This window comes from Lathamus discolor, chromosome 15 (genome assembly GCF_037157495.1).
Source record: "Lathamus discolor isolate bLatDis1 chromosome 15, bLatDis1.hap1, whole genome shotgun sequence".
NCBI classification, from domain to species: Eukaryota; Metazoa; Chordata; class Aves; order Psittaciformes; family Psittacidae; genus Lathamus; species Lathamus discolor.
Window position 1 is genome coordinate 3,970,023 of NC_088898.1, and position 13,157 is coordinate 3,983,179.

Here is a 13,157-nt window from a genome sequence, read left to right on the forward strand (position 1 = left end):
ATGAATGCAAACTGTTTAGGATCAAGGGACGTCAGGCTTGATATCTTAGTAAAATGATCTACTATGAATCTCCAGAGTGATCCCTCTCTTCAGAGGAACCTGGGCTTTGAATGGTGTGATTGCAAGAGTCTGCACGCTTGGCTAAGGCAAGTGTCACCATACTGTGACCAGAGCTTTTACCTCCTCCTAAAAAAGACAGCGGAGCCCTCATACCTGATAGCAGATGATGGGTGTCTTCCCCAAGTTCTTCACAGTGATGGAGAGACAGATGCTTCCTTTCCTCCACCTGTTTCCTAGGGAAAGTTTTAAGAGAGTGTGAGCAAAATCCATTTGCTGTCTATCCAGGGTTAAGAACACAGTAGTGCACAGGACAGATAGTTCACACACTGGGCTCAGGTTCTCCAGTCCAAATCCCAGGGACTTAGCAGGGGTTACAGTGAGGACTGGCTTTCAGATCACAGCCCGTTCGAGGAGACGTGGGATGCCTCCTTTCCGTGCCGTATATGATCAAAGAGATTGGAAAACTGCTGCCAGTGTGCCCTGGCTGATCCCCAACCTGGAGACAGTGTGTACACAAATTGCTGCCAGCCATCATAACTGTGCACTTGTTTCCCAAGAAAATGTCTAAGAAAATCAACAATTACCATTCCATTAAGTGAACAAATGACATGAATGTTTGCCTCTGGTTGATGGGAAAATGCATTATTCTAATTTAGGTAAGAGCAGTAATTATCTTAATCTCTAATCTGAGAGCCATATTCTCCACATTACTGAAATTTGTATTTTGATGTCAGGAATGCTGCAAGACAAAGGTCACTGCTAACTCGGCAGGACACACGGGACTGGGGTCTTTCTTGGAGGAGCATGTTATTTATTGCCATACTGCATTTGCAGGGCCTTGAGTGCTCTGCTCTGTAAATCTCACGTCACAAGGTCTGTGAATTTGCCCCAGGCCTGTGAGTTTCCTACTTGTCCTTCAGCGTGTCGTTCTCATCACCAGCCTCAGCATCCCACTGTCAGCCTATCTGTGTTCAGACAAAGCCCCTTTGAGAAGCTGCACGTACTGGGTTGTCCCCGTGCTGCAGCAATGGGATGGGGATCCTTCTCCCTTGCCTTCCTCCCTCATCATGCTGCACTGGTAGCTGCATTGGAGATGTGCTTTGGGCTCTCCTTCAGGACACATTTTCTATTTTGTGTTGATCAGCAAGTTACCACAGTGGGACAAAACAACCTTGGTTTCAATTCCATTTCCCCTTGGCACAAGGGGTAGTTTCTTACTCCTGGAGATGCTTCTTTTCCCCCCCTCATTATTCTCTGTTAGCCAAACCCAAACCTGAAAAACAAGTTGACAAATTAAATGGGATGTGTTGTCTCCCGTTGTCTAATACATAGAAAACGCAGATCTCCCAGATGCCTGTGTGAGAGCAAATGATTTCACATAGCCCTGGCTGAGAATGTGTCCTTCTCCAATCAAATATTTATCCACTGGACACAAAAGTAACTCTCCAATGAGCAGTGTTAATCCTCACAAACCTTTCCTCAGAAATGGCATGCTGGAAAGTTAATAATGTCATGGTTATTAAAATGACTGAAGTTCTCTTTAATCATTAGGCCAAAGATGCTTATTAAAGTAAAAGGTGATTAGATTGCTAGGTGCATAATAATCAGGCCCTAAAATGAATTAAAGTCTAATTTGTTAATTCCCCAAACATGATCTTTGAGTATATAAAAATTGCAGAGTGTTTCTTCATGCTGAAGTCCCTATAAGAGTATACTAACATTTTCTGGAAGAAAAATCAGTAATCTGGTGAAATAAAATACGCTGAGTTGAAAAGTTGTTTTTCAGAACAAAATTTGTACTTAACTCTTCACACTTTGCCATTGCAATTGGTATTTTCTATTACAACACGCTAACAAACATTGTATCATCAGACTGTATGAATATTCAAAGTTTAACAAATAATCCATTTGGTCTACACAAGCACATACTTATTTGTATGTATTTACCAAGAAAGAGAGATTTCTGCATGCACATATAGACACACTATAGCACATAGAGAAAGAACTCTGATGTTTTCTGTGGGAAACATGAAAGAGATGGCAAAGATTATATTGAATATTATCTCCAGAGCTTAAAAATGTTCAAATCCACAGCTGGAATCTACACTAGCTTGAGATATTTTTGTGGTATTTGCACTTACACAGTTTTGCTGCCATAGTGGTGCAGGCAGTAGTACCTGTCTGCAGCTAATGCTTCTGGAGCAGATGTGGCTCTGCTGTGAAGAAAAGGGTGTGCATCAGTTGGTGTGGTTGCAGGAGGTGAGCACATGGGGCACCAAGCGATGTCAGAAGGGGACAAAGTCTCTATGTGCCTGATTCCTGGAAATATTGAAGCGTGTTCTAAACTTCGAAGCCCTGAATTAAAAATCAGACACATTTTTATGTTTTTACGGCATTTGATTTAGGCAGTGCACACAAATGTAAGACAGTCTCTTCCTTCCTGCAGTTGCTTCAAGTATTCAGAGAAACATGGGATAATGTTGAACCTGGGCAGCTGAAGAGCAGTTCTCAAACACCCTGTTATCTTAGAATCATAGACTCATAGAATAGTTAGAGTTGGAAAGGACCTTAAGATCATTCCACCCCCCCCCGCCATGGGCAGGGACACCCCACACTAACCCAACTAAATCTTGGTGGAACAAGTATGATTTCATATCCTGTTTATTTTTCACCAGTTAAAAGTGATGATGAAGATGGAGATGTTAAGCCCACCAAAGGACAAGTAACACAAGGAAAAGGAAGTGATGATGGGAAGGACCCAAGAAGACCTAAACGACCAAGGACAATACTTACTACGCAGCAGAGACGAGCATTCAAAGCATCCTTTGAAGTGTCTTCCAAGCCCTGTAGGAAGGTAAGTGCTTCATCAGGGACCAGAAGTCAGCTCTAACACCAGGCCGCAGGGATGACAGGGTCAGGCCACAGCTCCCTGCCCTTTCTTGGGACAGCAGCAGGTACCTTGGGGTGACTCCAGGGACCATGCCAGCATACGGTAATACTCACCCAAATGCCATCTCCACCTGGAGCAACTAGCAGCTCAGGACCAACCAGCTCATTGCTGTCCCCTGGTATTCACAGCATGCAGAACAGCTCCATGACTGATTTCTGCTGAACAACAATACTTGACTGTTATAGAACATGAAATAGACCTTGACTATCAGAGCCCAGGTAAACAAGTGGGTTTTGCCCTTCTTTTTCCCACTACAGAGGGAATCACTACCTAGTGAGAGGGTGCTCAGCTTTGGACCAACTATTTTCGTTCCAGTCTTGCTTTTCTATGAAACTTAACCCTTCTGTTGATCTTGTTTATAGCAGCTAGGGAAAGTCAGAATGTATTTTTTCACTGATGAAGGTGGCAAAAAGCAACCCAGCTCACTGTTTCCTCCTGAGTTTGACTGTGTCATTTTACACAGCTCAGACTATTTGTTCAGTACTTATGAAACTGGTGGTGACGTGAAGGGCAGAACTTGAGCGAACTATGCAAAAACATGAGGAACTTTTAGAAGTAATTCTGTACATGCAGTTTTTAGTGTAAGTACAGGCATAATCCTCTGTACATAACTGATTAGCTTTTCTAAATATATTAAAATTGACATTGTTAAACTTTTCCTCCTGTAGGTCAGAGAAACACTAGCAGCTGAAACAGGACTCAGCGTGCGAGTTGTCCAGGTCTGGTTTCAAAACCAAAGAGCAAAGGTAGGTTGGTTGTCAAGTTCTCAAAAGTAAAGCACAAATTGTCCTCCAACACAAGTTTCCCCCTCCACCTAGATGTAGTACATACCACAGGGATCCCAGGGACTGAACTGTACATATTTTGCATGCACTGCTGTCTGCATCCTACAGGAAAGGCAACTTTCAAACACAGATATTAAGTTCATGTGTTCAAAGCAACATGAAGCTGGGGGTAAATTTTGCATGCAAATATGAAGTAGAAACTAAAATGTTTAAGCTTAGAAATGAAACTGAACCCACAGTGGTGTGAGCATGAATATAAGTGGTCTGCTTTAATAGATTTTATATTTGTAGAGAGTTTTGTAAGGAAACAAAATTGTTGCATTTGGAGCCATGAGATTGTTCTGTTCTTTCTCTTTTATCAGATGAAAAAACTAGCACGAAGGCATCAGCAGCAGCAGGAGCAACAAAACTCGCAGCGACTAGGGCAAGGTAGGGCATCTGTGATGAAGGCAAAGAAATGGATAAAGAATCCACCACGTTTCCTGAAGTGCCATTCCCACATAATGCCTTAAGTACAATCCCACAGAGCACGCATGAGGCTGTGGATAATGTGTGCCACCATCAGTGCTCTGTCCGAGTGCCCACCCCAGGTTATCCCAGAGTTCTTCCATGCGGCCGGGCCCTGGAGGTGCTTACACAGAAGCTGTTACCTTTTTTCTAGAATAAATCTGCAGTACAGAGATGCTTTCATTGGTGGAAACCTCCAGGAGGCTCACTCCAGGTAGATACTGAGAAAGGAGTCCTGCAGGCTGCTTGCAAAGGTATCATCAGCATCACTGCCACAGCCGAGGCAGAGGGAGCTCCACAGAGGCACCAGGGCTTACCCTGCTGCTCCATGGATGCTCTTGAGCATCTCCACCTCCCAAGGTCTTGCAGCCTCAAATCCTCCTTTGCAAAGAGCCAGAAAAACTGGTACCAACAGAAGTTAGAGAATAATAGGGCTGTGTCACACATGGGACAGCCTTTGGGAAGATATGGTCCTGCAGTATTATTTAACTCCACACCTAGAGTTAAATAATAATTCCAGAAATTATTTAGTCAGAAATTACAAGTCTTTCAACTTACTGCTCAGGGTTGTACTCTCAGACAAAATGTGGAAGTGAATGTGTCCTGAATGACAGAACACACTGATCTACATCCCCTCTGTGCTCGGGTTCTGTATTGCTGCTGATGCTACTGTCTGCTGCCTCAGTAGTGACTGTGCCCTCCTGTTTGCTTTGCAGAAGTAATGTCCAACCGAATGGAAGGGATGATGACATCTTACACGCCACTTGCACCACCACAGCAGCAGATTGTAGCAATGGATCAAAGCAGTTATGGCACAGACCCATTTCAGCAGGGTCTTACCCCTCCACAAATGCCAGGCGACCACATGAACCCTTATGGTAAGGCATGCATCATTCTGCCGCATCAGAAATAGCAGGGTTCGTATGCCGGTTCACACCCCACACGTTCAGTAGAGTTACTTGCTTTTATAGTATTGTTTTCTGGATTTGTACCAGGGAATTTTTATCAGTCAGTTTTGTATATGTGTATATTTTCATGTACACATAAAGGGGTAGAAGAGAGCTCATCCAAGGCTCTGGACACCCTTCAGAACTATTTCACAGTGTAATTCTGAGAAATGATAAACCAAGCAACATCACCTCTCCAGCTCCACTCTTTTAAACGAATATCCAAGACACTGAAAAATAAACAGTACCAAATTCTAGCTCCCTCACAAGTTTTTCCTTTTTCATAGAAGCTTTGGGGGAAAAGTGCCTTCAATAAAAAGAAGCAATCTATTCATTCCAAAATGAATAAACACCCCTGTAGGATCCCTCAGATTGGATGTGTGGATTTGTTAAAAACAGGTTTTTAAGCTGCTAAGAGATGTGTCACCACAGCACATTTTTTCCTGTGTAATTTTATTTGCTGCCCAAAATCAAGATGATGGTTTGCTTTCGTGATTTCCTGACCACACACTTTCAAGTGGATAGGTACCGTAAATGCATCACAAGCGTTAAATGCCTAATAATTGATTCTGGACAACTGCAGTGTGGCATTTAAATAAAATTTAAGAGGATTTCTTGGACTGTGGTTATTGGCCTTGCTGTAAGCCACAAGGGTCTGCTATGTCAGACTTGTTTCTGCTGACCAGGAGCACTTCGCTTTACTGTAGAGGGGAGAGCACAAAGCCATTTCAAATGGGCGCATGAGGAAAAAGAGCCAGACTAACACTTTCTTAATGCTCACAGGATTTGAGCTACAGCTCTTTCTGGTACCTTCAGAGTTGAAGTAAGTTGAAATCTTATTTGCTAAGGGAAATAAAAGGTGCTGTTCCAAACCAGCCCCAGAATTGTGGAATTTTCTTAAATGAAAGCATGTTTACAACTGTAGCTAACTTGAGGCCAGGGAAGCTGGGTGTCTCCTCCTGAGTCCCATTGCATTTGTAGTTCTGTCTTTTACCTTGTGTGTAAATGAAGATCATTACTGGTTATGGTTCTCAGACCACTTTTCCCATCACGGGCACTCAGTGTCTGGTCCCACCTTCCTTGGGGCCTTGGTGCCCCTGCAAATGCCAGATCCCAACTCAGAGGGAGCCAGGGACTTGCTCCTCCTCCCCAGCACTGTTTGCTCCCATCGTCAGCCAAGACTCTCTTTTGTGCTGCTGACTGCAGTATAAATTAAATCCTGGCAGTTCCGAGTGGCACTGCTGCCAGCTGAACTCTGCAGATTGGTTGCTGGCCTTCCTCTTTGTAGGTCAGACCCTTAATGCAAAATTAGGGTAACGTGTAAAAACAAAACCAGGAGCGTTCCCTTTTGGTGCAGCGTGCAACATGTGAGCATCGTGTGTACTGTGTCCTCCTCTGCCTGCACAGAATCCAGCTTAACATATACGTTTCATTTGCAGGAAACGACTCCATTTTTCATGATATCGACAGTGATACCTCTTTAACTAGCTTGAGCGACTGTTTTCTTGCCTCTTCCGAAGTTAACTCCATGCAGGCTAGGGTAGGAAATCCCATTGACAGGCTGTACTCTATGCAGAGCTCCTATTTCGCCTCATGAAAATAAAAGAAAACAAACCGCCGGCGTATATTTAGCCAGTGACTTTTTCCAGTGCAGACTCTACAGCCATATGTTGCCCAGCTCTTCCTTCACAGTGACTCCTGCTGCCTCTGGACTGCAAAGAGCATTTTTAGGAAGACTGTATCTGTGTGCATATATGTGTATGTATGTACATATATATTAATACCTACCTACATACATACATATATATATATAAGCAAAACGCATCCACCAGTCCCATCCCCTTGATTCCCAGCTTGCACCAGACCACGAGACAAGCACGGAAGGAACAGAAGACCCTGCTCGTCAGAAGCCTTTGGTTTGGTTTGAGCTCATCGTTGTACAGGAAACGGATTTTGCGGAAAGCTAGACCTTTTCCTCCTTTCTCTCTTCCTTTCTTTTGGATGTTTAAGCTTTGTTTGTTTTGTTTGGTTTTTTTTAAAGCCACTGATACTGACATCAGTCGACCATATGACAAATAAATCAAGGAAACTGGAGATTCCTCCCTTTTCTTACTGCATGATTCATACTATGTTGTGGATAAATTGCCATTTGAACTGTGAGAAGTTAATGTAAATGTGACGTTCAACATTTGTTTCCTTTCTACACTTTTTCTACATAACCTAGATCTGCTCATTAGTTTATAGCCCTTATGCATATGATACTGAGGAAACTGGTTAACAGTAATATTTGTGGAGAAAGCCAGTGATTTCATAATAAGAAAGGTCTATGACCCTGGAGAGGAGATGCATGTTAGGGACAGAGGCATTTAGGTTAGTATTGATCTTAAATAATTAAAACTAAAGGTGCTTACAAGACAGAGTTTTATTTAATTCTCTTTTTTTGAAGTGTAAGAATAAACCATTTACATTTGTTTGGAAGTACTGCAGTGCCAAATTCAAGTCTAGACCATGACTGGCAAACATGTGTTGTTCATTCTGTTCTGTTTATTTATGTTTTGCATGAGGCATAAATGTGCTCCATTGTCCATCTGGAATAATTAAGCACTCCTTTAGTTAATTATCTCGCCTCAGCAAGAATCTATGATACACAGTTCTAGCCTGAACCATCAGAAGTCCTGAAATGTGCTCTAACTGGAGAAAAAACAGTATGAAAGAGATCACAATGGGAGGTTTAGGTATGTTGAGCTGAAGTCTAAGCCGAGTCCTGCAGGTTTCATGCTGACAGGACTCCTGTATTTACAATAAATACTCAAGTAACCTGTTAGTGCAAATGTAAGATGAACAAGTACACAAATTGAAGGTAATGTCCCAGCTGAAGTCTGAATGTCTCAGATGCTGAAGTTTGAGCATATGTCATATAGGTTTTCGTAGGGCATAAAATAACATAAATAATAATAGTATAGTTATAAATATTGCCTGGTGATAATTATAATGTGGAGAGGCAGACAAGTACGGTCATGGCTCTTAGTGGAGAAAACTTCATGGGGAAAATTTGCCAGGGTAATATCAGTAATTATAGGGTGTGTTCAAAATAGAGCTCATGGGGAAAGATTGGCAGGATAGGCACTTTCTTAAATAAATACCTTTAATATATTGACCATAATAGCTGAAAACAAGTCCAAAGCATTGGCTAATCCGATTTCTCCACGCTGAGGACTGGTACCAGGCCAGCGCTGCAGAGTCTCCCATGGGACTCAGCGCCTTCTGTGTGGATTCTCAGGGACTCCCATTGGGGTGGGGGGTGCCACTGGGAAGAAAGCAAATCCACTGAGCACGGAGAACCTATGGCCTTGGCAGAGGGGGGTCCTGCTGGGGAGCCTCTCAGAGAGTTGCTCCCCCCTTCACTGATGGAAGAAGGTTCTCCTTGTGTCCCAGAGGGGTGGATAGCAAGGATCAGATGATAAGTCTAATGGAGTAAATAAGATCACATTCCCTACCTAAGCATGGAAACATGGACCAAGCATGTTAGAGGTTGCAAAAGCAAAACGTGCATGTGTTTTCACTCTGTGGAGGTGAGGAAAGCACCAGGGAGGAAACTGTGTGTGCACTGCAGGACAGCCAAGTGCAGACCCCAGGCAAACCCTCCCTCTGCTGTCTGCCACACACACAGCTCTTCCTAAGCGAAGAAGCCAATGTCTCAGTGAGGATTTGGGGTGACACTCCCCTCCCTGTTGGTTCCCATCTCCACCCTCTGTGGTGGCAGCCCTATCTGCAGGCTGCCATGCCCAGGGAAAAGGGGCCATTGCGCCCCTGTGCTTTTGCTAGCGACCACTGCTCGCTTTCTGACAGGGATGTGGATTTTCAGTTGAAGGTTGTGAGCCCCTGGATATGTTTTGAAATTGGAAGAATTTTCTTTTCTTACCCATCCCCTTCAATTATTTCTCCCTTTCCCTGTGTATCAAAATAAATAACAATTTCCTTTCTCTCTGCATGACCGCAAACATCTATAAAGAACTCAGGTGATCCTCACTGCTTGCAGGGTAGAAGGCAAGCAGATTTCATACGTCACATTTTAAGCATTTATCACCACCAATCTCAATGGATTCATTAAGTTTTCCTCCCCACCCTTCTGCTGTGCTACTTTAGAATCATAGAAAAGCATCTTCACCATCTCAAACATACTGGGTTTATAGCCTCTACACATAGGCACAACCTTACTTCATCCCTCATTACTGGCAGGATCAAAATGGCATTTTTGGTGTTTACAGGGACTTATATGAGAACTATAATGTGACCTACAGTTTGGAGAACTGCCTTGTCCCAACTCTACCTCTGCTTGTGGGCTGGATGTTGAAATAACAATCCATTTCCAAGGAAAGAATCAGATACTCCATTTTATAGCTGAAGTAACCATAATCTTTTGGTGATTTTTTTTTTTTGGATGACTGCTACCCTTTTTTTCCTTTTCTCTTTCTTTTCATTGCTTGTACATACCATCCCTGCTTCTCTTCTTGTGTTGGATGATGATGCCTTAGCTGTTTGTTCCCCCATATTCAGTCGAGCCCTCTGGCATGCGTAACATTTCCCATGCCACTGTGGGTTGCTGCTGGTCAAGGGAAGGAATGCATAGCCAACGATTTCCAATGGACCCGTTATATCTGGCAAAGGCCAAAGTTCATTAAAGCAAAATAAATGTCACTTTTTTTTTGTGGAATGAATTACCCTACTGGAGTGTGATCATTGTGGTTTTAACCTGGGACCTGCAGTAAAAGATTATAGAGCAACCTCTGACCTTTTTGATTTCTGCTTTACTCTTCCATTGTCAAGGGAATTTCACTGATCAGGTGAAAGTAAAATGTTTAATGGGCCATATCACAGTAATATCTTACACTGAGTCAAATTGATAAAGTCTTGCCAAAAATTCTTAGCATCTGGCACTTCCACGGAAACCACAAACAATGATTGCACATAAGGGAGCTTGAAGGCTAGAGGTCATGACAGCAGTTTATTACATGCACCTTACAGTGATCATTTTCCCTAGGAAATTAACCCCTCTCTAATATAAATGCATCAAGTGAGCTCTTGACGGTGTTTCAATCATGTTGTTTTGGCTAAGCAAGGAATACATGTTAAGCTTAAGTGGTGACAAGATGCAATTAAGTAAAAGATGATTGATTAGGTTTCAGTGTTTGCTCAGTAACGTTTAAAAAACATGGTTGTGAGATCAGAATGAATATACCAAGCACCAGCTTCCTCAAAGGTCCTTAGTGTGCAGTTACCAGGTGGTAACAGTGGCACATGAGAGATTTGCTGGCATTCAGGAATGGTTGCTGAGCAGTGTGGTCCTTGATCCCACCACTGGGCTCTTGCCTGACCAGCAGCACCTTTCCATTGCACAGCTGACTGTTGAGAGGACAATTCCTACCGTGCACTGCTGTTCTCAGCCCCTGTTTACCACAGCACTGCAGATTAAACCCTGTATCATAAGCAGTTAGGGGCTGGTGGTAAACCTGTATCACAGTCACAACATGGAAGACAGTTAAATTACTGCAAGTAAGGACTGGTGGTTGCAATCACTATGGCTCAAACACTATTCTAGGCATTTTTATCTCCTTTTCTTCTTTAAACTCTGTCATGAATAACATCCTAATCACTTGGCTCAGTTGCTGCTAACCATGCCTGAGATGTGACTCAAGTTAGTCCTTATGATGGCTGCTGAGTGGATCTTTGAAAGCCACCCTGCACAAATCAGATGAGTGTTACCAGGTCTTTTGAGGGGGTCATTGTCAGCAGCAACTCAGCCACCTCATTGTGCTGTCACTGCATGGGGAAGGTCCTCCATGCTGGCAAACCTTCCAGGGATGATGTGAACCCACTTACCTCTTCCTACTGTGCTCAGGACTCCCTTCCAGTTTCCTTAAGGATCAGAAGTATATCGCAAGCCACTGCCACAGGTGCCCCAGGGAACCCAGCTGTGTGAGCTGCTAGGGATGCTGCAAGCCGGGGTTTGCGAGAGCTCCTCTTTGAACCATGTCATAATAACTCTGGTTGTCCCTAAAAGCCACTAGAAATTAACAGCAGAACCCAGGAGGAAGGGAAGGGTTCTCACAAGCCTGGAGCTTGGTCACAACAATGAAAGGACAGAGAGGCTACTGAGGCACATCAAAGCCATGGGAGCTGGAGCCACAGTACGCGGTCTCAAGTGCTCAGGATAGTGCTTTACCCAGCCCCATGCCCAAACCATGTCATGTGTTTCTGAACAGCAGATGCTCCCTCTGTGTGTGGGTCCATCACCAGCCCAGTGGCATGGGACAATGGGTGCTGCAGCCACAGCAGCGTGGCCAGGGCTTCAGGCATCTCTCCTCTTGGTTAGGGGGGAACCTGGGACTTGTTACCTCTTGGCAGGTACCTGAAGTCTTTCGGCTTTGATGGGATTTAAGCACAGTCTTGCTCATTTGAGGCCTATCTGAATAAACTGACAGCTATTTGCCCTCCACAAGGATGCAGCCAGGTCCCCTTGGTTCTGCACACCCTGTTTCTGCTCAGCAGTGACTGTGAAGGGACTGCCAGCTCCTTTGCATTGGGAACTCTGTTTTTAAGTGAACACCCTATTTTTTAGCTGTGTATGGCTGTATTACTTGTATATTTATATATTCTGTATTTATGTTATCGAAATGTAGTATTTTGTAGCTGTCTGTTACAATTTGTTTAACTTGTAAAAAAATATGACTATGCTCTCTCATACTTAACCAGCCGCCTTCCACCATAGACTCTCTGCTCTTTTCCCTCTGTGCTGGTAACAAACCACCATAATGTATGTAGATCGGATTCTTATTATGTTTTTTTTTTTTTTAATTTAATTACTTGTCATTGTTAAATTATTTATTAGCGTTTTTAAATTTCAATTCACTGCATTTTTTTTTCCTGCCACCATTGCCTGGCAGCTAAGATACACGAGTTTCTCATACATTATGCTCCTTCCCACGTGCACGTGCGTGCGCACACACACACACACTCTCTAAACAAAACCAGAAAAAGAAAAAAAAAAAGAGAGAGATGACACTTCAGTATATTTGTAAATAAAAGCAACCTGTAAACAAAGCAGGATTTTCTTTCAGTGTGCAGTTCTTCCTTTGCTTTTGCAGACTGAAAGCGCGTTCTCTTATACCCCCCTGCCTGTGGCAGGGGGTTGGACCTGGATGAGCTTTAAGGTCCCTTCCAACCCAAACCATGCTATCACAATCCTCTGCCATTTTTGCATGGCCTAGTTTAGGACAGGAAAAGTCTGTAGAAATTAGAGGTGGTGCAACCAGCCCAGGCACTCAGAGCTCTGTCAGGAGCAAGATAGGTGTGGAGCAGGCACTTCTTGTTCCTGGCAGTGCCAGGAAGGCTCATTCTGAAGCACGTGGATGTGACTAGTCAACTGCAATAAGCCCAGTGGCATTTTGGGCATACCTGGGGCCATGACAAGTCTGAGTGCACCACTCCTCTGCCACTGGGCACAGGCACAGCTATAGAAGAAACCAAGGAAATACCTGTTCATTACAGAAAACAGCGTATACCATGAACAGCAACTCACTGTAGCAGAGGTCTGGAGAATGAGCAGTGTTTTTGTGTGAACTGCTTTAGGGCAAGACAACAGTGCTCACTGCCACCACCTGCAGTGGTGATGTCCAAGAGCCAGATGAGCTTGCAGAGTTAAAGGCTGTTTGCTGCTGTTAACAGCGGTGCTCTGGTGCAGCCTTCAACATTCCTGTTGTTTGCCAGCACTCAGTGGTCCGGCAAGGAAAGGCTGCCTTGAGCCTCTCCTCACCGTGTGAGACATGGACTGGTCCTATTGATCCAGTTTCATGGTAAGGCAAGTAGGACACTGTTATTAGGCTCCCTTGAAAATTTGCCATTTAAACT

At 43.7% G+C, this 13,157-nt stretch overlaps 1 protein-coding gene across 3 annotated transcripts in view; it reads left to right on the forward strand.

Moving 5' to 3' along the window:
* LMX1B (LIM homeobox transcription factor 1 beta) overlaps positions 1 to 12,350 on the forward strand; it is a 100,425-nt gene extending 88,075 nt beyond the window's left edge. For 2 of the 3 annotated variants that reach the window (XM_065695611.1, XM_065695613.1), the window contains exons 4-8: positions 2,736 to 2,914; positions 3,679 to 3,756; positions 4,158 to 4,224; positions 5,019 to 5,180; positions 6,689 to 12,350. In XM_065695611.1, the coding sequence (XP_065551683.1) occupies positions 2,736 to 2,914; positions 3,679 to 3,756; positions 4,158 to 4,224; positions 5,019 to 5,180; positions 6,689 to 6,846 (644 nt within the window). In that variant the 3' untranslated portion in view covers positions 6,847 to 12,350. The remainder of the gene's footprint in view (positions 1 to 2,735; positions 2,915 to 3,678; positions 3,757 to 4,157; positions 4,225 to 5,018; positions 5,181 to 6,688) is intronic. The other variant, XM_065695612.1, reaches the window with a different exon arrangement.
* The last annotated feature ends 807 nt before the right edge of the window (positions 12,351 to 13,157 follow it).